General features: G+C 39.6%; 2 protein-coding genes across 2 annotated transcripts; one reads left to right on the plus strand and one right to left on the minus strand.

Moving 5' to 3' along the window:
- The first annotated feature begins 212 nt into the window (after positions 1 to 212).
- On the plus strand, positions 213 to 13,495 carry LOC146391046 (protein mono-ADP-ribosyltransferase PARP14-like). Its single transcript, XM_084923940.1, has 13 exons — positions 213 to 504; positions 594 to 718; positions 3,287 to 4,801; positions 4,886 to 5,122; positions 5,492 to 5,716; positions 5,803 to 5,857; positions 6,019 to 6,165; positions 7,505 to 7,714; positions 7,799 to 7,975; positions 8,089 to 8,709; positions 9,491 to 9,627; positions 10,678 to 10,858; positions 12,859 to 13,495. The coding sequence occupies exons 1-13, from the start codon at positions 333 to 335 to the stop codon at positions 13,149 to 13,151; spliced, it is 4,095 nt and encodes a 1,364-aa protein (XP_084780066.1). The 5' UTR covers positions 213 to 332; the 3' UTR covers positions 13,152 to 13,495.
- f13a1b (coagulation factor XIII, A1 polypeptide b) lies at positions 13,343 to 26,786 on the minus strand. The gene is made up of 15 exons (XM_084923942.1): positions 26,585 to 26,786; positions 22,406 to 22,630; positions 21,197 to 21,385; positions 19,667 to 19,915; positions 19,437 to 19,555; positions 19,251 to 19,358; positions 18,985 to 19,159; positions 18,254 to 18,392; positions 17,850 to 17,953; positions 17,584 to 17,672; positions 17,266 to 17,419; positions 16,360 to 16,635; positions 15,996 to 16,156; positions 15,199 to 15,335; positions 13,343 to 15,007 (listed from the first exon to the last, which is right to left on the minus strand). Exons 2-15 carry the CDS (start codon positions 22,590 to 22,592, stop codon positions 14,866 to 14,868), a joined length of 2,229 nt encoding a protein of 742 aa, XP_084780068.1. The 5' UTR covers positions 22,593 to 22,630; positions 26,585 to 26,786; the 3' UTR covers positions 13,343 to 14,865.
- Positions 26,787 to 27,827: the final 1,041 nt, after the last annotated feature.

Raw genomic sequence — 27,827 nt, forward strand, 5'->3', positions numbered from 1 at the left:
GATCAGATAAAACATAAAGTTCAAACCCTTATTTGCTGTCAGCATAATTACTGGTAAAATGTCTTTCCCAAAACCATATTAAGACATAAATATAATTTAGAGTTATACTCTGACAGTTGAAACACCTTTTAAAGTACCTGCAGAGCAGGTGAGACGAGAAAAGCCCCTGAGAATTAAATGTGCACTTTTCCTACTGCTGGGTGTGGGAGTGTAAACACGAAGATGCGATTCTTGAAAACTGAAACTGAAACAAAAACGGGCACTCACAGAGCGGCACAAACGAGTGTTTGACGGGTTGAAAGTTCTCGTGTCAGTGTAGAATTGCAGATAAAATGGATCAATATCAGTATCCACTGTTTTTTGAAGCCACTGACTTTACAGACAGAGAGAAGGAGAAAGTGAGGAGATACTTTCAGAAAAGGCGAGACTCCGGGGGTGGCGACTGCGGTAATCTTGAAAAACTCGGAGGAAGCGTTTATAAAATCTGTTTCAAGGAAAAAGAAGGTAGGACAGTCGGTTATTTGTAAAAGAATTTTTAGATTTGTGTTTAAATGCAGGCTGTTTCAGTGACTCTGTCTATGGATGTTTTCCAGATCAAGAGAGAGTTTTGCAGAGGAAGTTTCACACCATAACTCTTCCTAGTGGAGAAGTGCAGCTGACCGTGAGCCGGACAAGTTCACCACAGACCTCTGACCAGCCATCGACAAGCCAATCACTGGTACAGTTTACTGCACTTTCAAACATGACTTTTGGTTACAGTAAAAACTGAGCGCCAGAATAATGTGGCCAAATCAGTTTAAGAGGAGTGAGTTAGCCTCCAGGGAAAGTTGGACAGCTGAGGACAATATTGACAAAAACAGATGATTTAAAAATATTTCAAAGACACTGTAAGTACTGCAAAGAATACATTTTACATACTAAAAATCTCTCTTTTGAAAGATATATGATCATTAAATTTGAAGTCAGGGACAAATACAGAGAACTGTGTGTTTGCTCCACTTTTGCTGGGCCCTCTTTGTTATAGTTTTCATTTCATTGTGCCTCAGTGTTTTCAGTGGCTGACAGTTCTCAGGCTTCTTTCACTTCTGAGTCGTGCTGTTAATACAGAGTGTAAAATACACAGTCTAGTTCAGCATTGTTTAAATAAGAAAGCCTTCCCTGAAAAATACATCATGTGGATGGCACAGCGTGCAGATACAGATGCAAATACTTTACATACTATTTTGCATCAAAGCCTTTGTAGACAAGGAAGTAACCAATGCCATGTATGTTACTCCACCTCCATACCATCAAAGATACTGTGTCATGGTCCTGGGTCCTTTTGACAAAGTGTTTTGAGTTCTCTTGTATTTTTGTCACTTGGTGTTATTATTTGTGTTTTACGTCCACTGTGTTTATTCTATAATTGGTTGTTCTGCTTAGCTTTTTGATTATTAGATTCCCCTCGTGTCTTTAGCCCCCGTGTCTCCCTCTGTGTTTGTTTCTTTGTGTGAGTCCTTGTGCCTTGCTTCCCCTCCTTGTGTTCCATCATGTTTCCCCAGGCCGTCTGTCTGTGCTCTCCCTTGTGTTCCCTCGTTCCCACCTGCCTCTCCTCCACTTCCATATCATGTTTCCTGTTTTACTGTGAAGGTCCCGTGTTTTTTCTGTTCAGTCTAGCTTCCCCTGTCTCGTTATGGTTATTCGTATCAGCTGTGCTCCTCGTGTGTTCTCACTTCCTTGTCATCCCACTGTGGATTTAGGTAAGCGTCACCCTCGGTCCTTTGTCACGTCCTCCCTCATAGCTGTGTGACTCTCCCTGTGTCTCCCCATGAGTTTATATTCTTAGGTTGTCGCAGTTTAGTTTATTTCTATTTGTATCACCTCTACACCTGCAATAAAGCAGTGTATTTGAGTTCATATTTTTCATCTCTGTGAGTTTCCGTTTGGGTCCTTTTCCTTCCCTCACACAGCCGTTTTGTGACATACTGTTTTTAAAAACATAGGTCATAAAAAGCCAGATGGTAACACTCTCATTGGACACTTTATTAAGTACACCTTGAGAGTAACAGGGAAGACTTCAGTGGCGCTTTAAATCTTTGCTGTTAATTTTTTATTATAATGTTGTGATGTTATTTGAGTTACTGTTTCCTTCCTATCAACTCGAAGCAGTCTGGCCATTCTCCTCTGACCTCTGACATCAAGAAGATGTTTTCATGCAGAGAATTGGATATTTTCTCTTTTTCAGTCCATTCTCTGTAATCCCTGGAGATGGTTGTGTGGGAAAATCCCAGTATAAATAAATTAAAGCAGCCCAAATTTATTTTTCATTCTAATGCTCAGTTTGAACTTCAGAAGATCCTCTTGACCATGTCTAAATGGTTAGTGGCATGTGATTGGTTGATTATCCTTATGTATTAATAAGCTTAAACAGGTTTACCTAATATAGTGGCCAGAGATTGTTTGTGTGGTTCGATCATACAAAATTTTAAATTCCTTGTGTAATCCATGGACACTGCGTCTCGTTTGCACACAGATTAAAAAAAACCTCAACATCATGTTTTAGATTATTCACCAATCATTGCATTCTGCTTTCCTTTACATTGTACACAAATACCCAGACTGTTTTAGAAACAGGCCTGTAGCATATTTCTTTTATAACACAGTGTCATAGTCAGACATAACAATCAAAAAGAAAAACATATAAACAAAAATATTAATTTAATGTGGTTTTACCTACATAACAGAAAAGACTGTATGAATTGGGGCAACTGCCATGAAATCAATCAATGTTTTTTTGTAGAACTAGTTTATTCAGAAAACAAATACTTAGACTCGTCTTTTTTCTCCTAAGAGGTGGTGATTAATATTGGTGTTTTCAGTGTTAGATGTTCTTTTGCTAGGGCTGGGTGACATGACGTTAAATCAAAATTATGATTGAACATTATTCCTCAACTTCGAATAATGAATGATTGATGTGTCCAAACAACAAACACTGAATTTTTATTTAGCAGTGGGCTCAGTGTTTCATGTTTACTCCATGATGGATCTCGTGTATGCTGTAGACTGGACATAGCTAACATAGTACATAAGGGACGAATTATTAACAGATTTAAAGAGAAAAGAAATAAAATACATGACATGGCGAAGATTACGTTGATTAGAGGATTATTGATTATTAGAGGTTTTGAATAAGGGTTATGTATTACTTAGTGTCCAACCCTATGTGGTACACTCCCACTGTTTACAATATGTAGCCTATTGTATATCATAAACTTACATATTTGTTTGATTTCTTTCCCTCTTTCAGAGCTCTAGAAACCCAAACATAAAAGGTCTTGAGAAGACTTTCAGGATAGATGTTTTCCTGCTGTTTTTCCTGAGAGACAACTGTAAAGCATACAAATTTTTTGAAAAACAACTGTCGTCAATCGGCTGCACAGTGGAGCTAAATTTCGATGAAGAGGAGGTTTTGGTTAGACGAGAGGTTGACAAGGGGCCAGGAGGAGGTTTTGGTGGTGCTCCAGAGAAATGGGAGTGCCAAGTGGATCGGGTCTTCATTCGGCTTACCGAGACCTACCTCTGCTATCATGTGCTTGAGCCAAAACTGGCGAAAATGATACTGCAGGACTCGGCCTTTAAGACAGATGATATCAAAGTTTACACAGACAGTGGCTATGCTGTGGTTGTGGGAGAGGTTGATGCCATGAAGGAGAAGATTGCAATTCTGGAAAAAAGCCTACCCACCAAAAAGGAAGTGCCAATTGTGGAGAAGAAGTTCAAGCTCATAGAAGAAGAGTTCAATCGAGAAATGCGTGCTAATTGTCCAGAGGTTACAATCATCAGAGGTAGTGCCATGATCACTTTGGAGGGCCCTGACAAAGAGGTGCAGTCAGGAGCTGCAAAACTGGTTGAACTGATTAAGAACGTAAAGGAGAAGAGCGTTAAGTTCCCTACAGCTCTGCTTATCTTCATGAAGACCAGTGATGCCATCCCAAAATACCAAACTCGCTTCAAGCAAAGGCTCAGAATCCCTGTTTTCTTTGAGGTGGGTTCAGATCTGGTTCTGTCCAGTTTGTCCTCTGATGTTTTAAATATGGCCGAGGCAGCAGTAATGAGAGACTTTAAAGTGACCACTGTGCAGCTGCAGGGTGCAATAGATCTCAACAGGTTGAAAGAAATTCTGACAAAAGCCAAGAACGAGGCAAACAGTAGAGAGTTCAGAGTGGACATCAGCTACATGCCAGGCGCCAGGGGAACCTCAACAACCAAAGTCCAACTGGTGGGCTACAGTGAAAATGTGGCCAAGCTCAATGAAGTTCTTCACGACTTCCAGTTGAATCAAGTTTCAACTCAAGAAACCATCAATCTGCTTGATCCTGAAATGGTCGACTGTTTTAATAAAATCTTAGACTTGATTGGCATGAAGCAGACCAAGGTGACCTTACAAGCCTCACATTTTCCAAATCCTTGTGTGTTTGTGTCTGGTCCTCGATGTCATGTTCATGAGGCCAAGGAGGCCCTAACATCAACTCTAGACAGTCTGATAGTAGACACTTTGACTCTACATGGACCAGGGGCTCAGCAGTACTTCCAGGAAGAGGGTAAAGTGACTAAAGAGCTGATAGAGAGCTCCTGTTATGTCATTATCCGAGATAAGCAAACTGCAGCCACCCCAAATGTGCAAAGACCACGAAACACCAGCAGACTCAGTGATACACCTAGATCTCTCAGCTACAGCAGCAGCATGTACAGCACAGCTGGAAACTCTGCATTCAACAGAACAAACCTGAAGATCAAACTCAGCAGTTTAGAAAATGAACAGGTTTGATTATTTCCATTCAATTCTATTTCCCATAGTCCCAAAATAAAATATCAACATTCATGTTATTCAATATTAATTCTGCAGGTGGATGTTCTGGTGGTCCCCATGCTCAACAAGCAGCTGACTTCTACAAATATTGGCAACAGTTTGTTGGCCAAAGCTGGGAATATAATAAAGTTAAAGTTTGATTCAGTCTTAGCCAGTTGTGCCCTCGCCCCTGGTGATGTTCAGATGGTTGATGCACCTCCATCTCTGGGCTGCTCCAAGATTTTCTTCATTGAGTGCTTGCCTTGGGACGGAGTAAGAGGAAAGAGTGTTCAGGTAAAATTAAGGACTTTCATTAACACTTCTGGTGATGAAAAGAGCTAATTCATATTTAATTTACCTTCAGAAAACCATTGAAATGCACTTTATAGCTGTACATACTTGAAAGGATTAATTTGAACAATCAGATGATATCTAAGTATGTATGCTCAAAACTAGAGGAACAGACAAAAGAAAAGATAATAAAATATTTAACTGAAAAGTAAAAGCATTAACACACAAACTAGTCAATTAACTGTACCTATAACTGCAAGGGAGGATTTATCCTCCAAAGCCTCACAGTTTTCCATGCGTCCTCTGTTAGTTGCAGTGTGCAATCCAAGAGTTTGAAAACATAGTTGAAAATATATAACTTTTGATTTGCAGGCTCTTGGTAACGGTCTGAAGAGGTGTCTGGAGCTTTGTGCACAGCTGAATTTGGGTTCAGTGGCCATTCCAATCATTGGGCCAGGAATTGTTTTACAATACCCGCTGAGAGAAGCCATTCAAGTGTTGACCGACATCATTCACCAGTTTGGATTATCTGCATCCTCTGGCTCTCTTACAAACATCCACATTGTGATTAAACCTGGTTACCCTGATTCTGAGGCGGTCAGTGTCAATCAATATGTCCTGATCTGATATGTAACATGAAGGCATCCATCTTTCATCGTGTTATTCTGTGTTTTTATCTACAGTGCTACCACGATGTCTACAAACAGCTCAGCTTATATATGAATCAGGGAGGCCAAGGTAAACTAGCACTACTCATACTGTCTTCATTATGTGACATTAATGCATAGTGAGCAGATAAAAAGCATTCAGCCAGTGTTATATTTTACCACATTCATTATCACCCTCAGCCATCAGACTAAATATCAGACAAAATCAATGTGTGGTGTTCTTCGTCTCAGCAATCTTCAGGTCCCTCACCAGCGACCTAGATGACATCATCATGACAGTGGGAAGTGGAGTTAAACTACATGTGGTGTTTGGTGACATCACTAATGAGACTACAGATGCTGTGGTGAACACAACCAACTTCCAAAGTTTTAACTTTGGTAAGTAACCTTGGTGAGCAGGAGGATCATGTTGTAACTGTAAAGTTCATTTTAGCCACAATGGTAGCATAGCTCACTATGGCAAAGGCAAACAGCTGTTCATGAATATCTGCTCAAAAATGGGGATGCCCATATGAATATAATCTTTGAGGATCAAAGTTTTCATCTAGTATTATCAGCAGGTCACTTACATTAGCTAAAAACCTCACCATATAATTACGAAGAGCTTAACAGATAGTCATGGTTGAACATCATAAGTATTAGAAAGCCACTAATTTCTAATGTATATGGAGCTGTAAAATTAGATAATTTCTTATATTTTGGATCTCATACCTATCATGGTTATAGTTTCACATAATGAAATCTAGTGCAAATTAGGCACATTCAGCAGGAACAGGCTTAGTGGATGGCAAAATGTAAAACTCTCAGGAGTAGGTGATGGAAAGCAATCAAACTGTAACACAGACAAGTGACTCAGTGACAGTCTGGCAGGGAACGGAGATGAACAGGTGAACTGGTACGCTGCCTGTGGTGTCAACTCAGCATGAGAAATGTTTGATCTTCAGCCAAGCAGGTTTGGCAGGGATTAGCCTTTGACTTACCTTTGAGTACCATTTCCCATAAATGCATGTGGATTGAATTGGGAATATAGGGTTGATGAGTAACTATTCAGGAAACGTATCCAACTGTGACACAAATTGGAACTTAAGATGAAACTGTGGCATTATTCCTAGTGTTGCTATTTCCAAAACTGTACTTACTAATTAAATACATTTATTAAATATATTTAACCAATAGGCATTAGACATTCATTTTACTAAGATTATCTTACTCTTTTTGAAACCCCAGTTTTTCTTTTAATGTTACCATAAGATTGGCATTTGTGATTTTTATTACATGCTAACAAATCAAAATGTATTTGTTACTCAACTGTGCAACTGACCCTAAACATTACAGTAGCAAAATTTGGCATGTTACTAACAAAATCAGTGTGCCCCAGGGTAGCTGTGGCTACAATGTAGCTTGCCATCACCAGTGTGTGAATGTGTGTGTGAATTGGTGGATGACTGAATGTAGTGTAAAGCGCTTTGAGGTCCATAGGGACTAAGTAAAGCGCTATACAAATACAGGCCATGTACCATTTTTACCATTTACCAAAATAGATGGCAATAGTTATGTAAAGGTTGGTAACCTCCATCATCAGAATCATCAGTCCTGGTGCTGATTAGCTGTTTTAGCATGCTAAAACTAGCACAAGATTAGCATGTAGGACAAACTTGCCTTCACTGACATCCTTTAAAATATATTTTTTCTTCTTCTATATATGGCTTATACAAAGACATCTCAACTTTAGCTGAACCACAGGTGGCAGCAACAGTGAATCGAGGAGAAATTTCCGTGACCCAGTCTGGAAACTTCCCCAGTAAAGCTATTTTACATGTGCATGGAGAACAGGATGAAGTCCTCATTGAACAACTTGTGTGTGATATCATTTGTTACTGTGAATCACATAAATACAATTCAGTGGCAATTCCTGCCATGTGTGCTGGTAAGTATTTTGTTCAGCATTTCTATTTATTCTGTTTGTTGTGCTACACACACACACACCTAAGAGGAAGGAGTGTTTTTGCAGAAGCTGGAGGTTTGGATCCTGCGATTGTGGCAGGAGCCATTTTTCGAGGAATCAAGTCATCTGCATCATTCATGACCAGCCTCACTGACATCCGCCTCGTCCTGATTAACATTGATGTCTTCTTGACTTTTAAAGAGGAAGCGATGCAGATGTATTCCTCAGCTGTCATCAACAGAGGTGACAGAAATATTCACAAACTGACATTTTGTGTAGTTATTTAGTGTAGTGAATTTTAAAATAAAAACTGATTCAAAATTATTTTACTGAAAATTTTTACTGATTTGTTCTAGTACTTCCAGTACTTCCAGTTCAAGTACAGCAACAACAGTCTCCTCATTCTGTGAGTGCATACCTCAGCAGTTTCCATATCAGCTCTACAAGTCAGCAGTCTGTCTTCACGTTCCTGGGTCTTTCCAAAAAGGACGTTGACGATGCCATGGAAAAGTTGAAGCATCAATATCACACACAGTGCTCCAGTAACACCTTCTCAAAGGAGGAACTGGAACCCCTCAGCCAGGATGACATGATGGAGCTGAAGGAGCTGGTGGAGTCTGAAGGTCTATTCATGCAAACAGATCAGGCTGGCACTCTAACAGTGAGTGGGTTGAAAGACGGGGTCACCCGGGTGATGCAGAAAATGAATCAGTGTCAGTTAATGGCTCTTGCTAGAGAGGTAAGAGTCAGGGAGGAGGAGGATTTGTACCTCCGAGTTGTTTGGTGCATCCTGGCACATAACGGTAACTGGGAAAGACTTCCCAGAACAGCCAATCACCAACTGGAAAGCAACGAATTAACAGACAGAATAACAGATGCCCAGGGACTCATATGGGAGGTTAATCTACAGAGAATGGTGGCCACACGATCACTGAGCAGACAGACTACGAAGCTGAAACGACTTGAGAATCTCGCAGGTGAGAAGATAGTTCTCAATGATTTACAAAATGAGCCCGACTGATACTGGAGTTTGATGCTTGAGAGTAATACAAACCCAAAAGAAACAAATGTTAAAGTGTATAAGATGTAATGAAAGGATGGAGTACAAATAGAAATGCATAATGTATCGCAACCTGCCGCACCTGTAAGAAAAACAATCATACAACACCTCGAACACAAAACTTTGAAAATGCACAGCTACATAAATATCTGTGTATGTGTCTTTGTCATGAAATATACATGAAAATGAGTGTGGGAAGCTGCAATAACACCTCTCAGGAGCCAGAGCCAGATAGAGATGGATCCAGGAGAACCATTTGAAGCCCCCTGAGGCCTGAGACCTGAGGCCACACATCTCAGCGATATCTGTGCCTCCATGCCAGCAAGAGAAGAAAGCCAAGGGGTGGGAGTCCCAGAGGGTTAGAGGCAACAGGCAACCGACCCTCCTAGACTTTGGCCACCCTAGTGTGAGCCAAGCTCAAATTCCCGGGCTCAAGGTGCCCAAGAATTGCCCAGTAGCCGGCAGATGTGTGTGGGTTTGTGAAACAGGGGTCTAGGAAGATGGCTCTACCCACTGTGACCTACGCTACCCACAACCCTCCATCAAGACACTACATCTATGGTTGATGCATTGTATGAGGGAATGAGAATTTACTACAAGAATTTGTAGTAAATGGCAAATAATAAAGCTTAGCATAGGCTCTTTCTGTGTCTTCTCGTTTGTATGCTGTATAAGCTATATATGCTTGTCTCTTTCAGACTTTACTTTTCCTCTGTACTGGGACAGCATGGCTGCCAGTGAAAATATGACGGTCATTCCCCTGGAGTCTTCTTCTGCAGAGTACCGAACAGTGAAGGAGGCCTTCAAACGAACCGTCGCCAAAACTGTAATGAAGGTGGGTGGCTCTCCCTGCGTAAAGGAACGTTTCAGTTTCTAATTGTATTACCTGTTTTATTATATGCATGCTGCTTCATCACTACTTTATTCTTTTGTAGTCAGTACAACCAATGATATTAAATGTTATTAATGAAGTGTAAAAAATATTTCTGTTTTTATTTGCTTTAATATTTATGTATATTTAGGTATATTTAGGTATATTATTTACAGTAATTCCCATTATTTATTTATTTATTTATTATTGCTTCCTTTTTATGACATATCCTATCATAAATTCTACCTCGAAGTTTGTTGCATGTATTTGGTTTTGTAACCCCAGTAACATGTCCAGAGATATATACATACATATACACACATACTGATGCAAATATACATGTGCACACACATACACATATATAAACACAGTGTTTGTGTAAAAAGCGAGTGGGAACGAACCGTATCTTTGTAGTGGTCATGCTGGGACATTATTTCAGTTCCTCACTCAGTCTGTTCCAGTGCTTCACTCCCAACATAGATGCAAAAACTTCATTTATCAGTAAATAAATGATATTTAACTAATAAATTTATATATAAAATGGAAGAGTAAAAAATCCCAATGTAATTCCAAGTTACAAGAAATCAGTCAATGTCACATTATATAAACAAACTAAATTCACCATTTGAAAGATATGATTTATTTAATTAAATTGTATTTATTTATTTTTTAATTGTATTCATTCATTCTGGATTTTAGTTTTAGTTTCATATATCTGAAGTTCACTGAATTGATGATGACATAATTTTCTCATTCACAATCCAAAGAAAGATGTTTCAATACAGTTGTAAAACCTGCCTGCAAATCATCATGTTTTCAGTTTTTCAGATTTGCAGATTTAAGGTAATTAATTGATCGATGTTTACAACACAGAATCTTCTCATACCTGAGATGCACACCTCAATTTATGGCCCTCAGAATATAAGCATAAAACTACCCCTCAGATGTAATTAATATCCTGGATTACCTTGTTTGGCAGCTTGTTGATCCTTTGTCCATCTTCTCTCTTGTCAGATTGACCGTTTGCAGAACGTTCACCTGCGTCGCGCCTATGAAGCACAGAAGAAGCACATTTCTGATAAGAATGCACAGGAGGGAGGAGCAGGGGAGAAACTTCTGTACCACGGGACGACCCAGGAAAATTGCGACTCCATAATGAAAACTGGATTCAACAGGCGCTTTGCTGGACAAAATGGTGATAATCTTTTTATAATCCACAAGTCCAAACTGTCAGTGCCAATAACTTGCATAACATGTTCTAACCAAAGTCAACACCAGAGTCTTCTTAGAGTTGCAGGTTTTCTGTTGCAGGGCAAAATAAAAGTAACCTTGTCATTAGCAGTCTAGTCTAAAAATTAAGTAAATAAAACCTCAGATGATAGGAAAATGTGGTATATTAAGTTTCATTATTCATTTAACAAAAATTAAGCTAAAAGGAGGAAGCAGTGTATGAAAGCCAAAGTGTCCCCTTAATGCTTACATGTGTGTGAGCATCTTTATAAAAACAGAAGTTTTGGCACTACTACTGGTCGAGAGCATTCAGGTGTGTGTCAACACAATACCACAATCTTCCTAGGAGTGGACGTCCCAGCAAACTTGCCCCAATGTCAGGACCTTGGAATGCTCAGAGAAATTGCAAAACACCCAAGAGCTACATCTCAGACTCTGCAGGTCTCGTTAGCATGTTAAATGTTAAAGTTTATGACCGTACAACTAAAAACAGACTGTTTGTTGACTGTGTGTTGTTTGTAAGGGTTGCTTCTTTTTTTTTTTTTTTGCAACCACAAGTCAACATGAGCACCTCTGTTCTAGAGAGTCTAATGTGAGGCTATCTGTCTGACAGCTAAAAAAAATCCAATACTGGATTACGTAACAGCACAATGATTTCAAGCATAGCAGCAAATCTACAACACAATAGCTGCAAATGCTGCAATGGCCCAGTGTCCTTGCTCAAATGATGTGGTGGGACCTTAAGAGAGCTGTGCATAAATGAATGCCTGCAAACCTTAATGAACTGAAGCAACGCGCTAAAGAAGAGTGGGCTGAAATGTCACCAGAACAATGTGTGAGACTGATAAAGCCACACAGGAAATGATTACTTAAAGTTATTGCTGCTAAAGATGATTTAATTATTAAGGTATTGAGTTTCAGGTTTTGGGGGGATTTTTTTACCCCATCAGTCCATCGAGCGGGCATTGGTTGGCATAAGTGACCAACTTTGCAAACAAAATAACACAAAACAAGGCAACATAGGATTTTCAAATCGATACCATAGGTGTCTCTATTAAAAATCTTGTTTGAGTTCAAATCTCATTAGCCTTGACCTCAAGGTCAGCACCCCTGCTTCAATCTTTTTTAGGATGACATTCAGAGTTTTTCCACAGTTTGCATTCAGTGAATTTTCATAATGGTAATAAGTATTTTCCTGTTATATGAGTGTAAGTATAACTGTATGGATTTTCAGGCCAGGGCACAACTTGATACGAGAATAGTTAAAAGATGATCCCCGCTTCAGAGAATTGACTCTAATGGTGCATCGATTTAAGTTTTTATTACAGTATTTGTTACTAATTACAAATGAGGAGAGTTAATGTGTTTAAATAGACCTTTGACAAGTAACAGGCAATCCAGTATAAACACAGCTTGTTCCTGTATACTGTCAGGACAATGCAGGTAAAAATACACTGTGATTACGAGAGCATTCATATATTAAGGCTGAATAAATTATTTTCTCTTCTGGTGACTTTGGTGTTACAAGGGTGACATGAAAGGCAAGGCTTAGTTGTTGTTTTTTTTAATCTTGTTAAGCATTTGTGGCTTTCGTGACACATAAAACCTTGGGTTTAAGTGATTGTGGAGGTGTTTTCAGGTCTAGTACAATAACAGCGCTTGATTCCTTATTGGGCTGAAAGGAAAGATTTTCATGTTCCTGCATGCACTAATAAAACATGTCAATTACAATAAACAGTGTAGTTAAAACACCTGGTGGAAGATATTAAAGTAGCAGTACATGTAACAAAGGAGGGTTTAGTGAAATTCTGTGTTCTACAGCTTGTACTTCCAGGGTATTTGTGACACCTAAATAATCTACTGCTAGAAGGCTGAGGGGTATCATGTGATTTATGTTGCAAGACACTACAGTGTAAATGGGATCACCTATTGTTAATTTTCTTTTTTTTTCCTTCCTACCCTCAGCAACTGCATTCGGTCTCGGGACCTACTTTGCTGTAGATGCCAACTACTCGGCCCAACCCACCTACTCCAAGCCAGCTGCTGATGGTTCTCAGTTAATGTTCGTCGCCCGAGTCCTCACAGGCGTCTGCACTCATGGCCGACATGATATGAAGGTGCCTCCACCTAGAAGCCACCAGCAGCCTCACGACCGCTATGACAGTGTGGTAGACAGAATAGATAACCCCAGCATGTATGTTGTGTTTCATGACAACCAAGCGTACCCTGACTACCTCATCACATTCAAGGGAGAGTAAAGGAAAAGTTTTTTCCACTGTTTACAAATGAAGGTGTCTGAAAAATCCAAAAAGAAAAATAATAAAACTAATATGCACATTTCACACTACAGTTATATACAGTGAAATTTCAAGTTTGAATTATAGAATTATGTCTGATTTTAAGCTTAATTATTGACCTGTCACTGAATTAGAAAAGTTACATAAACACTGGAAACATGTTACACAACCATGCAGTTTTTAATCTTTGATTTGGTTGACATTTGCATCTTACATCTTCACTTTGTAAAGTGTAAAGCACTTTGAATCACATCTAATTAGTCCAAGAACATGTCACAATACTCTAATAAAGATTTACTATATGATTGCCTGGTCCATTCGTAAACTGTGAAATTTCATTTGAATTGTGGTGACATTATGCAAACAACATCTAAAAAATATTTTAATTCATAATCAAGTAACTGTTAAACATAGTAAACCATCTGGTAGAAGAGTTTAAAAAGTTAACTGTGTTAAAATGAGAGTTAAAAACATGAGTGAAGAGAGAAAAGCTCCAGTGGGATGATAATCTTTCTTGTCTGTGGCATTTTTGTCCACAGCTAAATGTGTTTTACAAGAAAAGGGCTCTATATGTTTCCTTTGGAGTTCATTTACTACAAAACTGAATCTATTATATATATCCGGTCGTTAAGTCTGACGTCACTAGCCGTGTCTGGGCCTAAACTCCGCTGCAGGTCCATATATCAAACGATCACTATGGCATTACTGAGAGTTGAAAAACTGTCTAAAGTCTTTCATCTTTAATAAAATGATCAGCGTTCTGCTCTACCAGGTGTAACAATTGAGTTTAACATCCAGGCATCCATGAAAACGGAATTTATGACATTTAACGGAGTTAGAAGTTAGCAGGAAGTTAGCTCGCTAGCTTCTATCTAAATACAATATAGCATGTCCTGACTGCAGGGTTTTGGAAACAAATTAAAACGTACAGCTCTGTTATCACTTCCAACATAAATGACGACAGAAAACTAAACAGCAGTGACGTTTGTAGGGTTACTGAAGTTTGGCTAGCTGGTATATAATGATGTGCTACGTGACCGCTAGCGACACAGCTATGTTAGCATAATATAAACAAGCTAACTTTTTTTCCACTCGATAAAAGTTAACGTGAGTGTTCTCGGTGGTCAGGAACAAATGTAATCGCATGGCAGGATGCTGTAAAAGGACCAAACTTCAGCCAGGAGAACAACTGAGATAATCCATCCACAATACGAGGTTAGTCATTCATATACTGCTGCATGGGCTGGGCTGTAGTTACATCCTAAGGTTTTAAAAACTGAGCTTAAATAAATGATTAGCGGTAATAAAAGCAGAGGGAGGTCAACAGTGATCACTGACTGTTTTAGGAGCTTTTTGAGATTAAATAGAAGAAAATACATAACATTAAACATGTTAACAACACAAAAGCCATATTAAACGCAGACTACTTTAGTAGTAGGAAGTAGGATTCGTCACGTCATCACTTAACGGCCAAGATTATATTATATAAAATATAAGCCATTTAGCAGCTAGCTATTAATTTGACTACTATCTGTGCAGCATTTGAAAACAATATCAGCAATGCTGAAGCTATGTAGCTGAAAAACTGTAGTTGCATAACAATGATATAGGCCTATATGTGGTAAAAGAATAACTGAGGCTAAATAATGCTGGGCGTTTGTAAACATAGCAATTCTCAGGGGTTGATGGTGACAGACGCCTGGCCTTGGACCTGCCGGAGAGCAGGACAGTCCAGAGTGGCGATCACCCTGCTTGTCCCGGCCCTCTGCGGAGTGAAATACTCAGTCCAGGTAAGAGAAGAGCCTCCTATGACCAACCTGAGAAAAGACAAACACGTCAAAAATATTAAAGCAAGACGCAGAAACCTTTGAAATAGGTGTTTTTTTTTTTCCTTTTGCTACTATTTGGAGGTTATAAAATCTCACCCAAAGGGATGAGATGAAACTGAAACCAGTTTTTGGTTTTATGTGGAAATATTTTATACAAACAGTTGTTCATCATCACTCACCTGTAATACCTGGACTTTGGCTCCATCATCCCAGGTCCTTCCATGCGAATGTAGACGTTCTCCAGGTTGAAGCTGAAGGGGTTTGTGAACTCCACAGTTGCTATCATCTCTTCACTCACTTTGCCTCTACCAGACACCTGAAGTACACACAGGAAATGTAAAAAATCCACCCCTAAAATCCAACTTTGTATATGATAAACAGGACATCAAACATGTAATAAAAGCAAAGTAAACTGCCTGAGTGCAACCAGGTTTGTCTTTAATGTGATGTAGGATGCACACTGCAACTGAAGAAACACCAGCAAAGAGAAATGCTGCAAAAGCACACAAAACACATCAGAAATAGAAAAAAAAACTCTAAGAACAAAAACTAAATAAATTGTGAAACAAAGTGTTTCTGGGGACATGATAACATGACGGACGAACTGCAGCAGTGAAGGAACGTGCAGTGTTACACTGAGGCACACTTAAAAGAAGCAGAGGGTTCATCATTGTCGAGAGGAAAGAAAGGATGCAGGTATCGCGTGTTTTAAACACACGAGTCATATGTTTGCTATTAGCCGTTTACTGTTAGCTTGTCGCTTTCACAGCTGCTCCATCACATAATTGTGAAACACTTCATTTTGTTTTATGATTTTTTTTAATTTTTTTAGATTTTGTGGTATTTCTTTGTTTTGCTTCTGTTGTTTTTTATTCAATTTCCATTGTGTTTGTGTGCTTTTCCAGCGTTTTTCTATTTGCTAGCATTTCCAGTGCGTTTGATCTCTCGGGGGCCACCACAAGGAATCATTTCAGACCTCGACGATGAGTTTGGGGTTGCGCAGGGTGACGACTTTCATTGCGGTGATGATTTGACCGGTCTCTCTGATCTTCCCCGTAACAATGAAGTGGAGGTTAGCTTGTTCCACCAGACGCTTCATGTATTTCTTCGACTCCACAATCGCCACCTCCTTCTTATCTGTTAAATATAAAAATGTTTCTACTTTGATGCGTGTATATTTCCTTAAATCAAAGTTAGAGATAAGATAAAAGATTAAATACTCATCGAGGCAGACATTTGTGCATAACTCAGGATTGCACTGAAGCAGTTGTCTACATTTGGTAATCATCTGTGGTTTCATGACTATGCCTCTTCATTTCCATGCCGTACACCTGACTCACTCATTTTGGGTTCAATCGCCACCCTGGGGGTCAGGAACAGGAACTCGGTGCTGGCAACTCCAGTATAATACACCACACTCCCGCTGATGTAGGCGTCCACAGTGCGGCGCTCATCGCTCTTGTTTATGAACTCCACGTTCAGCTCAAAGTTGTCACCTACGCTGATCTCCAGGTTGGGCAGGACCACGTCCACATCAGCCGCGGGAGGGCTGGACTTCTCTCGTTTGCAGCCGTACTCCTCTGCTTTTTCCAGGACTGTCCGCTCCTCTGTGCTGCCTGTGTTGGGCGTTTGAAATACATTAGTGTGTTTGTATATTAAGAGAATAAATTCTGACGTCCTTTTTTATTTGCTTTGCATTTTTAAAATGGTCTTGTCTCAGAATCGTCTAATCTTTGCCCAGTTTGTGATAAATGAAGCACCGGGAGTCTTTTGGTCCAGAGTACCAACTGTGGATAAAAACAATACAGCATGATGCCAAATGGAGCTAATTTCCAAATGAAAAGAACTCAAATTCACAGTGTTTTCCTAAAAACACTGCCTAATCTGGCAACCGTATTGGAGTTCATGATGCCCAACAGCATTCAAGAGTGCCAACAATGAGCTGTTCTCCCGTTTGAACTTGCCACCTGGCATTTCAGCTTCAATTTAAACACTGACTTAGAGACTGGCGGGGCAGGATAATCCATCACTGTAAAAATGAAGCCTAACGGTGTGTTTCTGCTCAAGTGTTTCCATTTTCTTTTCTCTTTTTCATTATTTCATGATGTCAAGGTGACTGCATTCATTTTGCACATTTTAAAGCTGCTCCTTCATTTACTGTGGCATTCTGAGCTCAGGCTCCAGCACAGAAAACAGATCTGCTGCTTCCTGAAACACTGACATTTGTGTTCGATGTAGTCCCTGACCTTCAGCAAATTTGTATTGATCTGTAATGTCGCGGCGGGTCACATCTCCCGGAGATTTGGTCAGAACCAGGCGGCCTACGTGAGTTCGGTTCACTCTGACTATCTCCATGGTCCCATCTTTCCTCCGGGAATGAAACACCACATCACTGTTAATCTGTAGAAGGAAAGAAATAGGCACTGTAAAAACAAATACCGTGTGCCTTCTGTCATCAAACTGCCTGGTTATTGGTCATAAAACACAACAACCAGCGAGCGACGTCATTAAATACAAACACATTCTCAGTAATTCTAGAAAGAGAGTAATTCAAAGGCATTCACCTCGGCAAACACGAACGCAGCGTCAAATGGGAAGCAAATCTGTCCGTGCTTAATGGCCTGGACTGACGCAGGTCCACATCTGTACATGCCTTTATGGATTACAAAAGAAAAATCAAAAAATCAGTGTGACTCAAAGCACAGAAAACATTTGCCTCTCCTTTTACATTGCTTTGACCTAACCCTACAGTATTGGGAAAACCAAGGGAGGAGATTATAGAATTCCCTAACCTTATTAATTTGGGAATCCTTGCTAAATTTTTGCTCACCATCACTGGTCTCCTGTGGTGTTGCATCCACAACCTGCCAGCCCCCAAAGCCAGGAGGGAGGTCAGGTCTGGACATGTAGCACTCGTTCCAGCAGTGATAGTTCCTGACAAAAAAAGAAACAGTGGTAAATATATAATCCAGTTTAGTTTGTATCTAATAATTTAATTTAGGTATATTTTCAGAATCAATTACTTAATTTTGATTATCTGGTGCTCCTGCGAGAATACTGTAAATTTATTTCTCAGTAAATTTTGTTGCAATTCTCTTGAGAACAAAAAAATCTGATTCTGAGTACTACCGTTTGAAGTGTGTTAACAGACACCTACCAACAGGAGTGCAAAACATGTAGACCAAGGCAAGTAAAGAAATCTCAGGATATCTGTTAAATGGAAAGTTTCAGTACCAGATGGAGTCCCTGGTTCTGTTTCGATCGATCCTGCCGTTTTCATCCATGATTATGTCAGTCTTCAAGTTTCCATCGTTGTCGTGAGCTGAGTAGTAGTTGGTGACGACCCGAGATGGGATGCCCAGACAGCGTAAGACTGAAATGCAGAGGCAGAACTTACAGTCAAATCAAAAACAAGGGCGGGAGTCAAGAGCTTAAGAAATGTGGTTGTGAACTGAGTGCAGAGTCAAAGGAGACTGTATGTAAAAGGCACCCACTGTGACATCAACCAATGATGAGCAGGCATCATGTTTAAATCCCCAAACTGAGGATTTTGGCAGTTATCTTAGTTTATATTTAGTTTATTTATTTATTTATATATTTTAATAAAATCAGACATACCAAGACAGGGTTGGACCTGACTGAGAATCTGAAGGAACTAGAGATCATAAACTCATTATGAACATTTTTTGTGAGGTCAAAGATGAAGGGAGCCAAAGGGCTTTCCCTTTTCTTTTTCCAACCAGAGCAGTCACTGAGTAGTGGCCATTATGCTGTTATATATATATATATATATATATGTATATATATATATATATATATATATATATATATATATATATATATATATATCTTATGCTGAACCTTCCTTAACAGATTTGTTTTTCCCCACAGAGTTCTTATAAATAAATAAATAGTTTGAAATGGAGAGTCATTTTTGAGCTACTTAGATCCAGTAAAGCTCTCACAGGTGTTGAAAACAGCAGCGTACACCCAGCACTGAGCGTAGCAGACAGGCATCTTGCTGCTGTTGTAGGTGAGCAGGATGTCCGTGCTGCCGGTCCAGGAAGTGGGTGCCACTCCGTAGGTGTAGTCACCACTCCAGTTCCCCACCAAAACGCCTTCATCATCCCGAGAGTTCAGCTGCAAGGAAAAAGACAAGGCTTTAGATATCCACTGCTCTGATTAAACACAGGGTACGGGAAAGCAGCACTCATATTAGCATTGCTCTCACCATGGCAGAGGCTACTCTGACGATTTTGATGGGGTCTCCTCTGTTGGTGATGGGCATTTCAGCCCGGTCCATGATGTACAAACAGGAATCCAGGATTCCATAGTTGAACTAGGCATAAAAACCCTCAGGTCAGTCATAAGACTTAACTGATAAGCCCTGAAGTGCCTCAGTCTTGTTTTCTCCTACCTGTCCATAGTTCCAGTCCCTCTCAGCAATGTCATCATAGGAGCCGTGATAGATGATCCCCATCTCGGTCATCACACACTCCTGCCTCTCCGTCTCATCATCCAGGAACACAGCATCCTCTGAGGGAAGACAACATGTGGGGTGCTTGAGTAGGACGAAAGCCAAACTGGGATGTTACAGTTCAGACTTTCAAAGACATACACATAAAAAAAGAAAACAACACAGCACACCTGCCACCCAGGGATTGAAGAGGATGTACATGTCCCTGGTGCTTTCCTTCCTGGTCCTGCGGATGCCATAAGGTGTCACCACGGCAACGTACATCTGGTACTTCCCCACAATGCAGTTTGCTGCTGGGGTGATGGCCATGGTGACCACGTTGTCAGAGGTGTTTGTGATGCGGCCTTCCCAAGTGGTCTGACGCTGCTTTGTGGGGAAGACAGGGACGTAGGTGCCCTTGCTGAACTGAGGGCTGGAGCCTGAGGGAGCATCAAACATCAGCACATTTACATCATCACCTTTAAGTAAATATATTCTGGTGATTTATGTTTATGCAGGTCTGCTCTGATTGTTCCTAAAGCAATAATAATAATAATAAAAAAAAACTGTGGTTCTCAAACACACCTTCATCTAAAGCAGGGGTGGGGAACTCCAGGCCTCAAGGGCCGGTGTCTTTTTTTTTTTAGATATCCCCCTGGGTCAACCCACCTGAATCAAATGATTAGTTCATTACCAGGCCTCGGGAGAACTTCAAGACATGTTGAGGAGGTAATGTAGCCATTTAAATCAGCTGTGTTGGGTCAAGGACACATAAATCCTTTTGTCTAAATCTATTTAGAAATACTCCAAACTTAACTAACATTATTAACAGGATGCAAAACTGAGGTAGCACCAAGAAAAGAAATAGAACAATCCTTTAATTGTCCCACAAGGGGAAATTTGGTTGTAACAGCAGCAAGAAAGACACATATACAAACAAACATGACACAGAATAGAAACATACACAATTTTTTATATATTTACATCAAGGACTATAGTTACCAAAAACAGAGTATTGTACCGTTATTAAAATTAAATAAAATTAAATACAGATAAGAGGCAAACCCAGGTTGTAGTGTGAATCGGTTGATAAAATTACAGCGCTGATGTAAACATCTGTGTTTGGTGGGAGCAGTTTTGATTGTACAGTCTGACAGCTGCAGGGAGAAAGAACGTGTGGAAACGCTCCTTCATGCATCTAGGATGCAGCAATCTGTCACCGAAGGAGCTCTGCAGTTCAGCGACAGAGACGTGTTGACTTTTGCATGTAATACCACTTTGTACCGCTAGATGGTGTAGCGAATCAGTGAAAGCTTCATTTAAGAACACCTTGAATTTTTATTTGACACAGTGGCCTGGAAGAAATTTAAAGCCTCACTAGGAGAGAAACCGATCAGGCTGGTTGAAAAGAAATATTAAAACTTGAAGAGAAGCACAGATATGAAAATGTCGACACCACGGCTTGATGCATGCCAAATAATCCAGGTAAGGAAATCCTAAAAAGTGAATCTGATCTGCATCTGAATCAAGTTTCATGCATTGCAACACATCTATCTGGTAAAATGTTGTCCCCTGGTAGTGATGTTTTTAGTTAAATACTGTAAAGGGTAATTACAAAAAGTACCTTTAAGCCCTTAGTTGTTTACTTTACTTTAAAACTACTTTACCACCTCCTCCACGGGGACCACAGATAAGAGTAGTACTTAGTGGATTTGACTCACCGATGACAAACTCCAAAGCGAACTTATCTTCAGCAGGTTTGTAGGGACGACTGAAGGTGATCTTGACCTGGAACTCTTGTCCTCTGCGCACGATTAGATAGTCAGAGTGGTACAGCGCGGTGTGATGAGCTATCTTGTTGCTCTCATCGGGCCTTTTCATCATGTCCACCTCACTGATGTCCAGATATTCTGAACAGACAGGGAGAAACAAAGAGAGAAGATACAGGAGGCATCAATTCTCAATGTTTCTTTTATTCTCCTACCACAAGAGGACAGTGATCGCCACACTTTGGAGGAAATCAGATGAGTGACAGAAAATGAAGAGAAGCATCTGTAGAGAAAGTGGATATCAGATGCTGATCATGCTTCCAGAAAAAAACTGTATTTTTCTAGAAAAACTTATTTTTTTTTATTATTATTTCTGACCTACGTGATATTCAGAACCCAGTATGTTCTTCAAAAGTTCAAAACTTTATCAAGCTTATTCACTTGCAGTGGGGACGGCTGAGCTGAAAGTCCTCAAGTGACCTTATCTGAAAACTTTAACTTGGTTATATCTCTGGCTTAATATTACACTTCAGTGGTTCCCCAGTCCTGCTCTCTGCATTGAAAAGGTCACTCTTATTTTGTGCTTTGCCTCCCACAGAAAGCCTTTGGGTGGTCGTAGTCAACAGTTTATGTGATGAAAAGTTATCTTTTGGGAACACAGTCTGAACTGTTCTCTCCTTAATAAAAACACAAGTGTTGCGTCAATAGGGAAATTCAATCGACTGTTCATTTGCGGTTGTTTACTGATGTAATTCCAGTCATTGCTTTCAAAAATTCCTGTTACATCTGGATATCTCTGTGTGTGCAGCTCTTTGACGGTAATTCAGACTGCAGTGCAGTGACACGCAGCAGGAAGTGAGCAGAATTTATCCCCTTTGGACGTCATTCATGTGTCAGTCATGCGTAAAACATACTGGAAACTGACAGGAAAGGGGCTTTATCTTCTCCACAGAAGACCCACTGTGTCTTCAAATAACATTTTTTTTTTAAATTTTCTATAAATAACAGCTTACTGTCGAGAAGAACAGACTCGTCCAGTTCTTTAGATGATCTGACAAGCGTCTTGCCCTTTGGGTTTACTGGACTTTTTTTCTCACTTCAATGCATGCATATTTTCAAGAAACGTATCACATACATAAACACACAAAATTCCTCCGTCACCTGTCAGAGGAGGGTATCCCCTGGGGCCTGGTTGAATAAAGTACTCATACTCGGGGATGTCGCTTGTCTCAGAGTTGGCGCTGGCAGCCGGAGCTGCGGCGCGGCCACGGTTTGTCACTTTGGGAGGAGGTCCAGTGGGAGCGGGAGGAGCAGGAGAAGGAGTCGCGATGGTAGCTTCATCAGACATGATAGTGGTTGCTCAGGGTGGGTGATTTCAGACAGGAACTAGGAGGGAAGAGAGGATGTGTGAATACTAAATTATTAGCAATGCTGGGTGAAATATTAGAGTCAGTGTCATGCAACTTTAAACGAGTCCAAATCTGGGCACATGCCACAGACTGAAGCAGAATCTGTAAGAACATAAAGAAAGTGAAGAAGCATGTGCTCACCTCCATAACAGAATTAAAGACCGACACCATTACCATCAACAACAACAACCATCTTGTTTTATTTACTGTTGGTAAAATTATTTTCTTTCCAATTCATCTGTCAAGCTCCTAAAGGCCTGTTTTCAAATTGATCTGCCTTCCACCTCTGGAAAATTGGGGAAAGATTTTCATACATATATAGATGGATTAAAGTCCAAAAAGATCACATGCTAAGATGAAGTTGGGGTGTAACCAAACCTTCCACATGCCTCGATAAATACTGCGGCGGATTATATCTTTTATGTCACACATGGCTCACATGTGTGTTTGTGGCTTGGATAGAGACTTGGTTTATAGTCACTCCCATTCCTGCAAGCTCCTGGTCAAGAAAGACAATTTTAGTGTTTTGTGATTTATTTTCACTCCACAAATAATGTTTGTTTTTGTGGTTACAGAACGTGGAAAAAATGACATAAGCTTCAGCACAGAGCATTTATCATGTCTAAAGAAAAAATCTTATTCCAGTCATGAATGGAAACCACAAAGAATCTTACTTCAGTGTGTTTACTGAAGTAAGATTACTTAGTTTGGCAATAATATTAATAGACTTTATTTACATGTCAGTTTGCAAAGTGCTTTGACAGACAGAGTCGACTAAATAAACAAATTAATAAATTAATTAAGACAGATATTGATTAGTCATTAATACCAAAGAAAGACTAAAAGAAGACAACATATTGTAGATGATAAAGGTACATGAAGCTGAGCTGTGGCAGAAAACAAAAGCAAAGCTCCTGAAATCATTACGAGGGGATTTAAAAATGGGGGTATGTGTTATTACTACTAGTAGTACCAGTGATTGTATGTTATACAGTGGCAGTAGTTTTTTTCCCCAAATGTTTGAAATGTAACTGCATGCTTTTATTACTGTGATATTTATATATATTTATATATATATATATGTATATATATATATTTTTTTTTTAACTTTTAAATCTGAATCTTTAGGTGGTTTGGGGCATTTTATATCCATATCTTACATATTCTAACTTATTGAGCCAGTCATATCTGTCGCTGGTGGTCAAAAGGTTGAGTCTGTTTGAGTTTATAGAAAAGGGAACAGTCTGTAGTTGTTCAAAGTAGTTTTTTGCTAACATCAGGTCAGATTACATAAAGGTTGTGACATAAAGCAAGATGCCACTGGTGAAAATCGATAACTTTTTGCTTTTAATTCATGGTTAATCCACGTATAGAGGTGTCTTCGTGGTGCTAATAGTAAGCCACACTGTGACCTCAGTGTTTTCAAACTGCAGTTGTTTCTTTGGTAATAGGTCAGCACATTCGACTGTTACCTTTGTGGTTTGAGCCCACTCATGAAAGTTTCCTGCTTTAGCAGTGCAGTCACTCTTAGTTCAGATATCAAAACCTTCATACAAAAACTCAGGAAATAAAGCTGTGGATTAACAGAGCCTGGCTGTTTAATCAATAATGAGAGAAAAGATGTAAAGATACAGCTTCTATAACTTAAGAGCAAATAAAGGCACATTAGACAGGAAGACACAGCACACTCTGCAGCCCCGTAGTTCAGCCTGTTTATGTTTCAACCAAAGAGCTGGTGGGTTGAGCCCCCCTGGGACGCCCATTGTTTTTGACAATGTAAGCTCTCTGATTATGGTTGTAAGCTTGCTACTCTTTGCATTCACATACATAATCTAAGGACAAAGGAGAAGCTTTTCATTACTGGAAATGTGTGGTTTCTCTCAGCAGCCACTTGTGGTCTGTGTTTTATTAGCCAATCACATCGGAGCAGGCTTTTTTGCATGCTGGTAAACAGTGAGTAAAATGAGGATTGCATTTGCTGAACTCCAATCTCAAATCCAGTGGTTGTTGTCTGATGATAATGTGCCTTTTGTTAGCTTTTTAAAATGACCTGCATTCATAAACAATAGATGGTGGCCAGGATAGGAATTATTTGATTGGATATCCACCGGCTCACCTGGAAGTTCCCAGTAAATTACCCTTTGCTTGGAGAGGTTAAGTCATCAGAGTAAGAACTGTGATGAGGATGAATGGGAATATCAGGTTGTGCTTTATGCTTTATGATGCATAAAGAGATAACTTGCATGTTTGCCCTTTTGAATCCATGTGTAGATAAACTGTTTTCCAATAAAAAGAAAATACAGATGGGTTTATTTAATGTCAAAGTCACACCCCTCACACCCTCAAGGCTTCGGGTTGTTTTTGGCTTAATCATGCAACTACTGTTGCTAAGAGCCTTGCTTTTAGACTTGAGACTTGAGTAAAGGCAAAAGAAACAGAGGTATAACTTAGCAGAGCTGTTTGACGTGTATTTCCTCTTACTGGGGATGAAAGGTTCAACCAGCATGCCCACTCCAAGAGGTCCTCCCACATTACGTTTTGTGCCATAATGCATGGGATATTTCAAATTGTGTAGGTTATATTGGGCTTAATGATACTTTGCATCACTCTGTCTTTCCAAGGCATCCCAATGAGGCAATCTGTGCCACTGGTGGTTCAGGTGAAAACAGAGCGCTCACTGTGCTGTATGATGAGTCATCCAGCACACACCCCCACATTATACAACAGTGGGTTTTACTCTGAGCCAGGTGTTTTTACCACAGACTCCACGTAGTGTGCACCCTGCAAGCATCTTATGAAAGCAGCACTTGTGTATATAATGCTTAAATCAGCCTTTCCTATACTTATGTAATCTTTATGGCACTAGCTGCACGCCTTCCTGCACAGCAGTGGCAGCCCACTCTGCCTGTTGCAAGCAGGGTTTTGGTAACCCCCATCTGGGCTGAAGGGTTGATGGCATTTTTGTCCTGTTTCTTGTTTTGTGGATTTAATGAGTCACTGAGTACACCAACTGTCTCTGTTTGCATCCTTTTGGTTTATTCACACCTAGGGCCAAGTTTGAATCCAGCAGTTTGATTAGTCACCACAGTGGTCATTACCTTTTCTCTTTTTGCAGCTGAGCTATTATACGGTCATATTTAGTAAAATATTAACTTGGGAGAGTAATAATACCCACCAAATGAATATATTAAAGCAAAAAGGACACAATTAACCTAACTTAAAAAGTTAGTGGATTGGATAAAGTATGACACTGTGAATGCTGAAGTGAATCTGCAAAACTGTCATAAACTGAATAGCTGTAATCATAATTAAACCTGTTTTGTTACTTTACAACACTACTTCTCTGTTTTCGAATAACACTGGAGTGCTTAATGTGTTTGTTTTTTTCAGTGTTTTTGGGGCAACTGCTGACACAGAAAAAAAAACCCTGCAGGTAAAACAATAAAACCCTGAAAAGAGCCAAAGACTCTCGTTAAAGCCTTTATTTAAGCAGACTAAGTCTGGGATGCATTAAATGGTTTGTAGAGGCAGCATGTGCATAGTTAGTGATTAACCTCTGGTTATAGTTTTTTCATTTGCACATATATTAATAACTCTGGTCATTTTCTCACAGTTACTGCCCACTGATAATGTTCAGGTTATAACCACTTGGTTATTACATTTAGTTAATTTGGTGGAAAATGTGATCCAACTACATAACTAAATTCAAATGCAACAAAGTGTATCAGTAAGAGTGATGATAGGGCATATAGTGATGTGCTAGAAGCTTTGTTAGACACACTCAGAGTTGTTGTGATTGCACAACAACAGTTCTTAAATGACTCTCAGATGGAAATACATTTCTTCACATCTGGAAGTTATAAACAAACATTTGCCAAATTGCAAAGGAATTTTAGTGTAGTAAAATAGTTTCACCAAAGCTGTTACTTACCAGTCAATCTTCGTATATGGAAAGAGCTCAAAATGTGGAGCGGACACAGACACACCTCAGCTGAAGTTGTAGAGAAAAGCTGTTGTTGGTTGGAGTCGGTCTGCTGCTGCCCCATGCAGGAGTCTTCTGCTTCTCCTTATATACCCCAATGAAGGAAGGAAAAGCGTGTGTGTGTCTGTGTGTGTCTGTGTGTGTGTGTCTGTGTGTGTCTGTGTGTGTGTGACATCTGCAGAGAAAGACTGCTTCTATGGGTGTAACTGTGCTGTCCAGCTTAGAAACAGGATGTGGAATGTACCATCTTCATACAACCCACAGATGGATGCGGCTCAGACACATAAAGTCACTGACTAAGTTTCTGGTTTGAGATATTTGGGGACACCCATGAATAAACCTGCACTTAACTCTTTCTACCTTGAACACTGCGGAAACTGTTATTAAACACAACACTTCTTAAATGTTGCTGTTTACAGTCATAAAAGTAGATGTAGTATGTGGCAGAGTAGCAATTCAGAATGTTTTTATTTTATTTTGTTTTCAGAAATGCTTCAAATAAAACCACCTTTTTCTAGCTCATTTTACATCACACATCATGCAGTTTAAAACATATAACAATAGCATTAAAAAGGTATTATTACAGTTTCTGTTAGGCAGTGTGATCTTAAAAAATGATGAAAATTTATACATTTTTGTCTGATTGACAAGCTTCATTTTTCATCATGGCAATGATCCCAAACACACTGTCAAAGCAGTAAGAACATACCTGGATGGAAAAACACACAGAATGAAACACTTTGTGTGTTATCCCTAAATCATTGCACCTATTTCCCACTTTCAAAGCTAAATATAAAGAAATGAGAATGGCTCAAGACTTTTGCACAGTACTGTACTCCTAGAAGGTTCACTCTAGACTTAAACATAAGTGCTTCTGAAATTAATAGTAAATTTAAGTCACAAAAAGTAGCTGTCGACCTTGTGTTATGTTTGTTATGTATTAATTTAGCATTGTAAATTATTTAGTTTCCTCCCACTTATGTCGGTTCATTGTTGGTTCAAAAGCATTTTGATGGATGATGTCTATTTCAGTGTGTTTATAAAAGAAATGTGATTTGTTTTAGCTTTCTTTTTTAATATAACCCTTTTACTCAGTGTAAGATGTGGTCTTTGTGCTGCATGTTCATTCACTTTTAATAGCAGTGACTCTGTTTGTTGTTGCTATTTGCTCATGTGGTAGTTTTATTGAAAG

Source organism: Perissodus microlepis, chromosome 3, assembly GCF_051167445.1.
Source record: "Perissodus microlepis isolate ML-2025 ecotype Zambia chromosome 3, ASM5116744v1, whole genome shotgun sequence".
In the NCBI taxonomy this organism is placed as follows: Eukaryota; Metazoa; Chordata; class Actinopteri; order Cichliformes; family Cichlidae; genus Perissodus; species Perissodus microlepis.

Coding starts and splice junctions, on each gene's coding strand:
- LOC146391046 (XM_084923940.1), top strand. CDS start 333: ATGGATCAATATCAGTATCCACTGTTTTTTGAAGCCACTGACTTTACA. Junction 719..3,286: donor CATCGACAAGCCAATCACTG/GTACAGTTTACT, acceptor TCCCTCTTTCAG/AGCTCTAGAAACCCAAACAT. Junction 9,628..10,677: donor TCGCCAAAACTGTAATGAAG/GTGGGTGGCTCT, acceptor CTCTCTTGTCAG/ATTGACCGTTTGCAGAACGT.
- f13a1b (XM_084923942.1), bottom strand. CDS start 22,592: ATGTCTGATGAAGCTACCATCGCGACTCCTTCTCCTGCTCCTCCCGCT. Junction 18,393..18,984: donor CGCTGCTGTTTTCAACACCT/GTGAGAGCTTTA, acceptor TCTGCATTTCAG/TCTTACGCTGTCTGGGCATC. Junction 15,336..15,995: donor ACCCCAAACTCATCGTCGAG/GTCTGAAATGAT, acceptor TGTGTACTTCAG/GTGTCTGGTAGAGGCAAAGT.